This window comes from Paraphaeosphaeria sporulosa (genome assembly GCF_001642045.1).
Source record: "Paraphaeosphaeria sporulosa strain AP3s5-JAC2a unplaced genomic scaffold CC84scaffold_21, whole genome shotgun sequence".
Classification (NCBI taxonomy): Eukaryota; Fungi; Ascomycota; class Dothideomycetes; order Pleosporales; family Didymosphaeriaceae; genus Paraphaeosphaeria; species Paraphaeosphaeria sporulosa.
The window spans coordinates 1,313-13,484 of NW_017253380.1; the positions used below are offsets into that span (position 1 = coordinate 1,313).

The 12,172-nt window shown below is 45.3% G+C and overlaps 6 protein-coding genes across 6 annotated transcripts; all 6 read right to left on the reverse strand.

Moving 5' to 3' along the window:
• Positions 1-456: 456 nt before the first annotated feature.
• On the reverse strand, positions 457-972 carry CC84DRAFT_1182122 (uncharacterized protein; the record flags this gene model as incomplete). Its single annotated transcript, XM_018180598.1, has 1 exon — positions 457-972. One exon carries the CDS (start codon positions 970-972, stop codon positions 457-459), a length of 516 nt encoding a protein of 171 aa, XP_018028883.1.
• A 336-nt stretch (positions 973-1,308) lies between these two features.
• Positions 1,309-1,711, reverse strand: CC84DRAFT_1223731 (uncharacterized protein; the record flags this gene model as incomplete). Its single annotated transcript, XM_018183517.1, has 2 exons — positions 1,309-1,574; positions 1,672-1,711. 2 exons carry the CDS (start codon positions 1,709-1,711, stop codon positions 1,309-1,311), a joined length of 306 nt encoding a protein of 101 aa, XP_018028884.1.
• Positions 1,712-2,335: 624 nt separating this feature from the next.
• CC84DRAFT_1182124 (uncharacterized protein) lies at positions 2,336-2,962 on the reverse strand (the record flags this gene model as incomplete). Its single annotated transcript, XM_018180599.1, has 2 exons — positions 2,336-2,773; positions 2,918-2,962. 2 exons carry the CDS (start codon positions 2,960-2,962, stop codon positions 2,336-2,338), a joined length of 483 nt encoding a protein of 160 aa, XP_018028885.1.
• A 927-nt stretch (positions 2,963-3,889) lies between these two features.
• CC84DRAFT_1223732 (uncharacterized protein) lies at positions 3,890-5,311 on the reverse strand (the record flags this gene model as incomplete). Its single annotated transcript, XM_018183518.1, has 3 exons — positions 3,890-4,367; positions 4,500-4,675; positions 5,108-5,311. 3 exons carry the CDS (start codon positions 5,309-5,311, stop codon positions 3,890-3,892), a joined length of 858 nt encoding a protein of 285 aa, XP_018028886.1.
• A 4,473-nt stretch (positions 5,312-9,784) lies between these two features.
• CC84DRAFT_1182126 (uncharacterized protein) lies at positions 9,785-10,369 on the reverse strand (the record flags this gene model as incomplete). The annotated part of the gene is made up of 1 exon (XM_018180600.1): positions 9,785-10,369. The coding sequence occupies one exon, from the start codon at positions 10,367-10,369 to the stop codon at positions 9,785-9,787; it is 585 nt and encodes a 194-aa protein (XP_018028887.1).
• A 1,285-nt stretch (positions 10,370-11,654) lies between these two features.
• Positions 11,655-12,089, reverse strand: CC84DRAFT_1182127 (uncharacterized protein; the record flags this gene model as incomplete). Its single annotated transcript, XM_018180601.1, has 2 exons — positions 11,655-11,919; positions 11,974-12,089. The coding sequence occupies 2 exons, from the start codon at positions 12,087-12,089 to the stop codon at positions 11,655-11,657; spliced, it is 381 nt and encodes a 126-aa protein (XP_018028888.1).
• Between the last annotated feature and the right edge of the window lie 83 nt (positions 12,090-12,172).

Below are 12,172 nucleotides of genomic sequence, written 5' to 3' on the forward strand. Positions count from 1 at the left end.
GATTAAGGGTAGGGCCAAGGGCATCTAACATAGTACTCAAGTTAGACATTCACGCAAGTTAGTAGGCATATCTTGGAGCAACGCTCTTGAATTACTAGTCTTAGCTATTGTCATGGATATTCCACAAGCACAAGTCCACCGTAAGAGGACAAATACAGTACATGATTAGGTTCCATAATATCTCACTCAACCAGATAGAAGCCAGAAGTCAGGCTACTTAGGGTAAGCGAGATCGGCGTTCTTGCCACGCTTCTACCTAAAACTAGCCTTCTCACGTTGGCCCATTCCGGTATAGAGCTCCTCAAGCTAACTCCATGCAAGCTTCTTGGCTACAGCCTATCATTTGCCAATGGTACTCCTACTCTTGCCATCCGTATTCCAGTTCAACTTTAAATGCTTCTCGATGTCAGTACGCGTGGGATTGAACCAAGCGTCACCACCGTTCAGCTTAGGCGGTTAATGTGGAGATGTAATCGCTGCAAGGGCAGTGCTCGCGAGAGCATCATTGTCGATTACAGGAGCTCTGGGCTTTTTTGGTGTCAATGGGGGAGTGGCCTTGTGCTCGACAACCTGGGAGCGTGTCATAACATCCTTACCCTTCACGCCCTCCAGACCTATCCCAGTCTCCTTGATCTCGACCGTTACATGGTCCTGCATCGAGAAGAGCTTATGAACGAGTTGGTTAGATGTTAGGGGGTGTTTGCGGATAACTGTAGGCAAACTGGGGTCGTCCTTGGGATATATCTTGTTCTTCCAAAAACAATAGTTGCCATCCATACGGTTGTGGTCGATACCAATCTGGTCCAGGTTCTCCACATCTAAGCCGGCCCAAAATGTGGACAGGAAGTTGTTGGTCGCATGAACATTCTGGTTCTCATTAAAGGTGTTGTGCATGTACAGTTGAATAACAAGACATGGATGGGTCTGACCGTAACGACAGATACGTCCAATGGCCTGGAGCCATGTTGACATGCTGGTTGGTGGAGAGAACGCAATGAGATGAGAACAGTACTCCTAGAGATTCAAACCTGAATTCATCAGATAGGAAAGGATGAGGATCTGGCAGGCGGACTGCGAATCCGGATTGAAGGAAGAATTAAAGGAGGATAGGAGCACTTCGCGCTCATTATTGGTGGATGTTAAAAGCAGAGCTGAGGCGCGCAAACCTAGGACACGAAGAGTAATGGCTACCAGCATCTGCTCAAGCGGTGACAAGCAAAAGATGACCAGTTTACGACCCTATAAGGCATAAATGTCGGCCATAAGACCCCAAAGGGCGCGAATGCGCGGAGATATCTTGCCGAGGAGCTAAAGATACTTGGTGGCCTTAATCGTCGACGCGGTATTATTAGGATTATTAGTAGGAGATTCGTCAGGGCGTGAGTACTTTTTCGTCCAGAACGTCTTGTAACCCTTCTCATTGGTTTTTGCCGAGTAGAATTCTATTTGCATACCATCATCTATATCGGTGAAGAATTGACGAAGAAAGAGGTGGTCCTTACATTCATCGAACCAGCGCGCATACTTAGACAAGTGTGGGTTGGCATACTTCGACTTATTTGCTGCTTTCTTCTCTAAGGATATGTTAGCTGAGACAAGGGAAGGGATGGAGGGGAGGGGCTGGAAGACCCCTAGGGGTCTTAGAGCCCCATCTCCTCTGCGCACACTTACCGGCGGCCTCTTTACAGAGTTGTTTCTCTTCAGCAGCCATTTGCCTGGTTCGCTTGGTGTCACGGGCAGATTAACGAGGCAGCTCGTCACTGTCCGAATCATCCTTCATGGTGGCCTTGCTAAGAATCTTCTTCTTCTTGGCACGCTTCGGTGCTTTCTTCTTGGCCTTGGATCTGCGCTTCTAGCCAGTAGTTGGGGCCTCGGGCCCTACATCACTGTCGTCACCATCACTGGACATATCAGAATCCGGCGGTTTTGTAGGCTCAGCGTCAGCGTCATCACCATCTTCGGAAGAGTCCACATCTTCTTACACCAGCTCGCCCAATTACTCTTCGTTGACCTTGACATTGTGAAGGTTCTTGGTAAAACAGAAGTAGACAATAGACGCCATAATCTAGAGAATGCGCACTTTCCGGCCGTTTATAACCATCTTATCAGGATCTTCTTTAGATGCGGGTGTTGCTATATCTTTATAGAATATTTCGGCTTCTTGATCATGGAGTTCCTGTAGATCACTAGGGTACTATAGTGCTAGGCGGACGCACCTACACGTGGGCATAATGGCATTAAGGGAATGTTCTTTCGAGCCGCGCACCTCGTGGTATAGCACCTCACAGGACGACCTATAATCACGGCGAATTATAAAGGCTTCATAGATCATGCGTTACGCGTTGCCGATGGCAACCTTGTCTTTGAAAACACTTGGAAAGGCTTTGGCGTAAGCATTGGCGGTTAAGTGGAGGGCACGGCGCTCTAGTAGGCAAGCATCCATGTAAAGCTGGCGGCATTCCTCTATAGTAAGGTCAGATACGTTGTCGTTAAGCTGAGGGTTGTAGATAACGTTTAGCTGACCCACTAGATCCTCATGGGACCAGGGCGTGGGGGTTGCCGTCATGAGTAGAACGAAGTGAGCCTCAGCGCTAATAAAGCGGAAAGCCGTGTGCATATTTACAGAGGGATTCTTAATGGTGTGCAATTCGTCACCAATGACAATGTGGGCACAGTTGAAAAGTTGCTCTAGACATTCAATAATCGGCTTAGTAGGATCGAACCTGATGTCCTTGAAGACCTTTTTGTGTTTGTTGGCGGCAATCCATTTGGTCTATATTGGTACACCATAACGTTTACCAGCGAGATGGTACGACATCACTATAACTATATGGGCCGTCAGTTCATTGTCCAGGGAAAGAAGTTCTGACTTTGTGGTTAGATTCGCATTAAGGACCGTGTGCTTAACATTACCTACCAGAAAGGACTTCGTCTTATCCCGCTTCCGCGACCAACACTCCATGATGTGGAGGATGTCACCCGCAGCGCCGTGAAGCTCGACAGCAGTCTAATGAATAAGATGGGATGGCGTAAACCAAAAGTTGGCTTTTGGCTTGTCGAAATCCAGCATCGCATCAGCGTTGTTGGTATTAATAATGGCCTGCATACGTGCTTTACGCTTATTTAGGTTCTATGGAAGTATTAGTAGATGGATAAGACTGGAGAGGGGGGTCAAGACCCCCGGGATACAAGGGTATAGTTGGCGTTAGGAAGCGAGGGGCTAGAAGACCCCCGGTGTCGGGGGGTCTTCAGGCCCCTGCTCCCGGGCTCTAGGGAAGGGCAAACAAACCACTAGGATAACGAGTAGTGCGAGGAGTGTTTTGCCGGTACCGGTGCCATCTAAGCACATCCGGCCATTCACATGACTAGGGTAACTAGGCTTTAGTCCTTTCTTGTCAGACTTCTTCCACTCGCGAACCTTCTTCTTAAAGGTCTAGATGGTGGCTGTGATGTGCTCAATGGTAGTCACAAAACGGTTGGCTCCAGTAGTCTGCGGCCATATCGGTGCTTTCTGGCGATTCCATCCAGGAGGTGCTGGTACTAAGTGGCTCTCAGCCTGGATAGAGCGTAGTGCGTGTTGATAATCTTTTGGTTGCATCCTCGACCTTACTAACTGGGTAAGCTTATTCATGTTATGCCGCTGTTCTATCTGTGCTTCTAGCTCATCTGATGTAAATGGTTCCCAGAATTTGTACTGGGTGAGGTTTTTGGTTGAATTAAGATTGGGAACAGCTGTTTCATGCTGTATATCTTAGGCAACATTAGAGCGAAGGTTGAGATTATGGAATTTGGGGTCTTCTGTAAAGGTTTTAGGTACAACCTTAACAAAGTTGCCGTTACTGTCCACCACTTTACTCTTGGACAGACTTATCAGATTCCAAAACTATATCTACTGGCGCTTTGCGTTGTTGGCGAGATCTTCCCCTTGTAGCCGAGCATCATATATGAAAAGGCTGACAGGGTCAACGTCTTGTCCATCCGGGCGCGAGGGATTATCGTAGGGGTCAGGGCGAGGATTCCCATGGCTATCGCGATCAACCCAGGCCGCAGGTAAACCAGGCAAAAGGGTGTCCTTCTTCTCCCAATTGGTAGCTATCTCTAGATGTGATGAGCCGATAGGGCGCTCGTGACCTTCTTCGTCCACATAGGTCCACTGCCACCGCGGATTCCATTGCTGCTTCTTATAGCGGTCGGTCCTTAAGGTCTTCAGCAGAAACTGCTGACGTAGGTAATGTCTACTAGAGCCTGGACTAATAGCCTTTACTTTATTAGAGTAAGAGAACTTTTTAAACATCGCTTCGTACTCATCCTTGGTTATTTCATCATCGTCCTCAGTGTCGCTGTCCTGTGTAGGGACAGGACATGGTCTAGGAGCGTAAGAGGCGGTGGTAGCAGTAGTAGTAGTGGCGGTCTTCTTCTTTACTTGTTATATCTAATATAAATCTTCTAATTCACTTTCGGTACAGCCATCCAGCCCATTAGGATTAATCTCTTCGCACTTCCGAGTAAAGGCATCCATGAACTCTTCTAGCGCGTCGTCATCGTTAGGTAGGGAATCCAGAATTTTTGCCTGCTCTTCGACATATAACATCAGACGGGTCTCAGTCTTGCGCATTTCCTGCAGCTCCTCATTAACATTATTGGCGGTGCCCGAGGTAGTATTAATCTTCGATTTCTATGCATTGTACGTTATGGCGGCGTTAGCCCATCATCGCTGAATGGCTCGAAAAATAGCCGCATTCTTTTTTGTGTCCTATAAAGTCAGATCTCCGTTGTAAACGAAGTTGGCGTTTGTGTTGGCGCAGAACAGCTGTCGACGGGCTTTACGGCGGCTCTCAGAGGTATGGCTCGGTTCTAGAGTAGGCTGTTGGGTCTTTGTCTTGTGAGACTGCTTTCATTTATGGTAATATCCATCCAGCCACTTCCACAGGAATACTGCACGGTCGGCGCGAAGAGACGCGGGGAGATCCTTATTATAATACGACGAGGACGGCAGGGTGAGATGGATGTCTCAGAGGCGATATATCGTGTAGAACACAAGCTCTTCATAGTTAAGAAGGGTAAAGTCCCACACGTGGAGATAGATCTATAGCTAAGGTAGGGCTACCTCCGCGAACTTCTTGTGTAAGATATCGAGCGTAGTAAGGCGGTCGGCTTTATAGAACTTGCCTCCTTCTTTCGATTGGTTAATGGCGTAGAGGATTAGCTCCATAACATCTCTATCGTACTTAAGCTTGGTCACGGTCTCTGGTTTCCAGCCCATCATTTTCCCACAGTCGTCGTCCAAGGGGCGTTGACCCTTCTTGCTCATGATGGTCTGTTTCCATAGAACGGTTTCTTAAAATGGCTACTGAATGACTAACATGCTCAATGTGTTAGGGACATGAACATAGGACTCGCGCATCTCGTTAAGATTAAGGGAAACATCTAAGTCATCTTGCACATGGCCTTGTTCAGCGGTAACCGGAGGGGTTGGACCCGGGGATAATGTCTCATCGCTAGCCCTGAATGCAAGTTAGTAAGAGGATAGAGAAGGGAGGGGCTGGAAGACCCCCGGGGGTCTTAGAGCCCCACCCCTAAAGGACCTAGGACTTACATGACAATCTTAGTGGAGCTGTCGTATGTCAAACTAGAATAAAGAAGATAAGAGAAGGAAATAAATAAAGACTAGAAAGAAAACGTGAGCAAAATGTAATACAGACATGTTAATTGAATGAAAAAGAAAGCCCGCTCGCCCAAAGGCGAATAGAAACCACATATCCCCAGCTCTTTTCATACTTAAGAATCGACCACGGCGGTTCAAGGATATTCAGTTTAATGGTTGGAAGGGAAGGGAGGGGCTCCAAGACCCCCAGTGTTGTCGGTCAGGACTTTAAGGGCGGTGGCCAAAGGGAGTGTGAGGGCGGGGGCTGGAAGACCCCCTAGGGTGCTAGAGCTGTCCGTTTGTCAGCTAATTCTCGGTTTTGGCGGGGCTCAATTTTGGTAGAGGCAGTAAAACGCAGTCGCCCTGGGCCAGAGTAGTGACCAAATTAAATGATTTTGCCTGCATATTGTAGCGAGCGCGTTGTTTACTTACACGCGATTAAGATTAAGGCTGCGCGAGTTGGTGGTGAGGTAGTGATTGCGGATAGATTAATTGTTTAATAAATAAGGTGTGGTGTTGAGGTAGAGGTTGCCTGGAGCTAGGTAACTTGCCTTTAGCGCGACTGTAGGTTGCCGAGGATTATCCGGCGCTAGCGCTAGGGGTCTTCCAGCCCCTCCCCATCTACACTATAGTAGTACGGGTGGGATCGTATACCGCTATATTGAAGCACCTAGAATTCTAAGAGTAATATACCACGCCGAAGGGTCTCCCCGCCCCTACCCCCCTAGGGCCAGTGTAGGTACGTTTGGCACAGCGAATTTGAACTGCCCCTTTGGATATCATACTGGCCGCGCCCTCTTTTCCCACCGTGTATACCCTGCTAACCTCAAGTGTTGCTTATCACGCTCGCCTATGGCCAAGAGAAAGGTAGGGTGGACAGGTTCCATTACCAACCTATATTTATAAGTGTGTGTGTGTGCGTAACTGTATATGGGTCTTACCTGCACATGCGTTTGACTTCGGTACACATCTTGTCCTTAATGTCGACATTGGTACGCCCATTGGCCAATAAGATCCCGTTTTAGTGTTTATCCGCAAGCCTTATTCTTACAAATGGTTGTTTTCGCGCCCCATGAACGGCATACAATGTCAGGAGTTCTTGGGTTTCCCTAAGTCCCCACGGCACACGCGACTTACCCTTGCGCTCCAATCCCTCTACCGTTGCCTCTATATTGTATTTAAATACATGCCGCTCGGTAGCTTCGCTATCCTCTCGTACCATTACATATTCTATTAGCCTGTGAGTGGCATCCGCAAGGTCAATTGCATGCACAACCAACCCCTTCCTATAAATATTAGCTTCCAATGTCGATGATAACTTGGCCTTATTCCTATCCGCAGCCACCAGTAATTGGCGCCTAAGTTCTGCCTCTTCCTCTAGTCGCTATTGGCGCCGCTCAAATCCTAGTAACTACTCTTCATGGCTAGGTGCATGGGTGTGTGGTTCTAATCTAGTAGTAGGTGTAGATGGCCTCCTAGTATGAGAGCCTTCCTCTATACTCGGTGCATAGCTGGTATATAACTTTATAGGAGTGTGCTGCGCATATTGTGATACTATCTAAGAAGGTGCAGATGTAGTTTTGGGAGAAGCGTGGGATAATAGGCTCATGGTAGGTGAACGGTTGCGGGTAGGAGTTGTGGGATTTGGTGGTGGTGACGACTCTTAAATCGTTCTAGGCTCTTCGTTGTGGGCCCTATTTACTTAGTAGAGCCAGTTATATACACACGGGAAATTCTTACACAGACTCCTCATGTTTAGGCAGCTCTCCATCCCATAATATGCGTCTAGCGTTTACATGAGAGTCAAAAAGGCCTGTCTTTAAACGTGTAGGCCTAGCTGCTTAAACTATAGACTTGCTGGATGGAAATAAAGGCTCCCCTTGTGCATTGGTAGGTGTGGCCAGAGATAATCTATGGCGCAGTTTCTTGGTGGCTTTCTTTTTCCGCGCTTGCTTCTGGCATTTACTAACCTCACTGGAATTAGATAGTTGCTGTGCCATGGTAGCAAAATTGATGTGGGTAGTTGTAGACGTGGTGAGAGGTAAGGCCTTATAGTGGGTTTGGCATAGACGCGACGCGACGCGTCGCTATAGTGCTTACTTAGCCTATCTTAGCAAACTATATTAGCCGTTTTCGTGCGGCGCTCTATCTAACTACTTAGTACATGTAAATTAGATCGCAAAGCTAGTCTTAACTGCCTAGTGTTTCGGCTTATATATTAGGGAGTGGTAAATGTATCACGGCCTAGTATAGAGAGTATAATAGTGCGCTTATATATATAATAAAGATATTTTAAAAGAATAGCTTAATCTATAGAATTGAGGAAATATAGAAGCGAGTTAACGTGATTATAAACTTTAAAGTAAATTTTCATTAGGCTAGATTTAAAGACAACTATAAGCTATTAAATTCTGACATGGTGCTCTCTTCATTACTTTTAGAGGCAAGATATCTATCTATAGTATTTATAGTAGGTCGAACTGGCCAGTCACTATCTTCCTCTTCATTTTCACTTAGATTAGCCTTCCATTCATTAAACTTGGTGTTGAATCTCTTAATATAACTAAGTATGGTGGGTAAAGACCCTAGATCGCTCGAGTTAGATAGTAGGTATGGGTGGGCTGAAACATCTCCCTTATCGCCATGAGTAAAAGTGTGACAGCGCTCAAGCACCTCCCGTACTTTAGATGCTAATAACCGCTGTTATATAGTGTAGACATGTTGGAATATTTATTGGTTACTTGGTGCAATATGAGGAAACATCCACTTTGTTCGCTATAGGTCGCTTTGTGCTATTCTTTAATCTTGTGTAGCCCCTGGATGTATTAACTTATTGAAGCTAATAAGCTCTAAGGCCCTATTCCGAGAATAGTGCAAGATACCCTGCACATAGACACATGTAATTTGTGAAAGAAATGCCTGGTAGAGAGTGTAGATCTGTTTAAGTGCGTGTTCTAGAAGCACTATTTTAAAGGCTTCTAGATGAGATAAAATTATTTGTATCTGGGGTGCACTTTGTAACTAGGCTGGGTTACTATTTGCTAGTGTGAATAATGGTGTAACTCTACCCTACCAGGTCCTATTGCTGAAAGTTCGAAAAAAGGTTGCCTTGTTGTTCTGCTGCTTTACAATCTCTAGATAGCTAAGACCTAGCCGCCCTCGAATAAGCTTAGATATACTAGAGAAAGATAGAATTATAGCTCCTCGAGTTGCTGCATTCTTTATCTGTGCTTGTTGGAAGAAGAGATCCAGTTGTTTGCGATTCCCAGCTTTACTATGGGCTAGCCAGCGTTGTCTAATAATCTCTAAGACAAAGAGGTTATATGCTCTTACTACCTATATAGCGAGTAAGAAGAATAGTTTTTGCCATACCTTTATAGTAGGAGTTTCTTGACTAATAGCAAAAGTAGATTCAACTAGATAACAGATGAACTTAAACTGATATGCTTTAGTAGTGTGTATTGTGTGGAGGTAGAGGCGTCGCTTAGATTTCTAGAGAACGTGATAGTAGATATCTAGGTAAGGATATTTACTTAGGCGGAATTTTGGAATTACTTCATTCCAGATGCCTAGGCGAAAGGGGATCCATATAATGCCAAATTGCTTAATAGAATTAGCATATTCAAGGCCTTGGCGTCGCTGAGGTTTTAACGTTTTGTGGTTCTTTGGTAAAATAGTACTACCTGGTGTTTGTTGTTATGGTTTAAAGACACGTGGTCTACGATACTCTTTCCCTAAGCCAAGAGAGGGAAGACTGCTTAAGTCCTCGTAATTTAACACAAAGTGGAGAGTGTGAGTAAATGCAGTGATAGCAATGTAGTTAATTTCCTGGTCTTTAGTGCTTGGGTTAAGATGATAGGTAAAAGCAGTAATAGATTCCAAGGCTGCTAGCCAATGATTGCATTTAGTAGCACGGAAGTAATTAACCTCGTGGGTAGGTAAGATCTAGAACGCACGATAAGGACTGGTACTAGACTGAGCTACATGTTCTGTATTATTAATGTCAAGTGTAACTAATGCAGTCCTCAATTGGCTTAACTAGAGGCGAAGTTCTTGGCGGTTAAAGTAGGATACCTGGCAGGATTTAGGTGAGGTAATCACACGAACCCTAGCTTTATAGAGCTCAAGTTGAGTAAGGATTTATTTAATGTAGACAATAGTTTGCTCAGTACGCCCTGTGTCACTGAACTTGAGTTTATTTAGGAATTGTTGGGTGGCACCAAGAAGTTCCAGTTGAGGGTTTGTAAAGAGTCCATATCCACGAATAGGTGCATAAGTAATCTCTTTAATAGTATTATAGGCTTTGACATGTCTAATCCTAGCATAATAGAACTGGTTGCTGTAGCGAAGCTTAAGCTCAGCAGATCCTACATCAGTCCTAGTAAAGGTGTAAAATCTTGGTTTAGAGCGTGATGCAGTGTTACTATGGTTAAAGAAGGAAGTCCATTGCCGCAAGTAGTAAGATTTTCGTAGTGTAGTTGTGCCAGGAAGGTTCGAACCTGTTTGGATCCCAAGGTCCCAATAAAAGCGAGATGGATCCAGGAAACCTCTATCCCAGTAGGAATCGATAAATTTCTCCAAGGCTGTATGGTATGAATGGAATGTGAGATGTCCACTAAGTTCGGATAGCTTCAGGTTGTGGCGAGATATGATAAGAATAGGTTTACTAAAGGCGTTCTGAGGAATATTGAACCCAGGAAAAGTAACATGTTCAGCTAGTTCCATAATAGCATCCCATAAAGGCTGAAGGATCTATTTTGAGACGTCGTGATGGGTATTAATGCGATGATCACTAAGAGACTATGTGTGACTTTGTTCTAGCCTTACTTTCGAATTTGCCTTAAGTTGAGTAAAGCTTATAGGATAGTGGCTCGAACTACTAGGGTCGCATACACGACGTAAGGCAGGAAGGAGAATAGCCTCAAGCCATCGAGCTAATGCGTAATCTGGAAGATGTTGTGACTGTCCAGTTATCATCCTCCCATTAGGCGTGCTGAATTAATGAGGAAAATGGGGCCAGAATATGTGGCACCTAAAGCCATGACAAGTCCCGAAGAGAACGTTTTTATGATGTAATAGGTTTATAGGCGAAAAGGATATGTGTTGATTGCCAGTAAAACCCTCAGAGAAGGCTGGAAGAAAGGAGACAGAAAGATTATACTGGAAGATACCTAGACTAGATGGCGAGAAGACAATGCTATCGCAGTCGAACCTCTGGATAAGGTGATGAATTCCATTTGTTTTAGCTAGGAAGTGCGCCTCAGTGCGATCTAGGCTTAGAGAAGGGGCATCATAAAGATCTGGGTCAGAAACACTAGTAAGAGGCTCAGCCTAAGCGCGAAAGTTCCGAGTCTCGCTGTGAGGATAACGAGCTAGGGCCTTTGGTAGTATTAAGGGTTGTGGATGTACAGGTACACTGGGAACAAGTGTTGGCATACAACTATTCATCCACTGGGTCCATATATGTAGACGTGAGCCTATAGATCGTGGTGGTGCGCTATAGTCGCAGATTGTGCTAATATAGTGTCTAAGTGCATTGGAAAGTGGATAAGTAGGTGTATTAGTGCTTATGTGAGACTTAACTATAAATGCAATTAGCAAAGGATTGGGAAACAAGAAGGGGAAGGGGGGTAAGGACCCCCAAGGGTCCTCCTGCCCCTGCCTATAGTCTTGATAGAGTGCTTAGCGTACCTGGGGATAAGCTTTAATGGGCGACTCGGTCTAAATCAACTACTAAAGGTGCAGGTGATGTATCTCTGTGGCTATGGGGATTATCGCTAACATGAATATCGTCTAAAAGTGCGGCGAAGTCGGTATCAATCCATGGAGAAAAGTCAAATGAGTCTGAAATGGAGGGAGCTTGCTCAGTTCCATCACAGCCGAATTCCGTTGTGATATCTAGATCCTCAATAGCTAAGCCCTCAAGGCTAAGAGTGGAAGGCGCTTCTAGAGTCGTATAGGTATTCTTATATACTGGACTTGGTAATGTTATTAGTGGTGTGCTAGAATGCTATATTGGTAGCGTTGTAGCATCTATAGTTCTGGGTCCGGACTGTAGTATATGGAGTGGTAGGAGGCTAGTTGGGACTCTAGGGCTTCGTGTGGGAAGCTGGGCTGCAGTATCAGAGGATACTAGTAGAGGTATAGGTAATGGCGGTGTAAGATTTGGAGGAATTGCGGGCGTGATAACCGAAGATACTGGTGGTATTGTAGGCATAGGTTCAAGGTTTTGAGAACTGGTGGGCGTGGGGTAGAAGTAATATTCTAGTTGCTCACTGCAAGCAGGTTAGTATAAGAGATGGCAAAGAAGAGGCTAATAGTAGTTATACCTAGTTGAACTTAGTGTACCCTTTGCAAAGCTTTTATAGGCTCTATTTAACTTTTGCTTAAGAGCCTTCTTTCGTGATGCCCACTCTTCAGATGTGAGGTTTAGCTTTGGTGGCATTGTAGCAGCAGTATTGTAGAGATAAGGAGGCTTTAGAGCGAGCTATTAGAACAAAAAAGTGTGATTCTACGCTAATCGATATT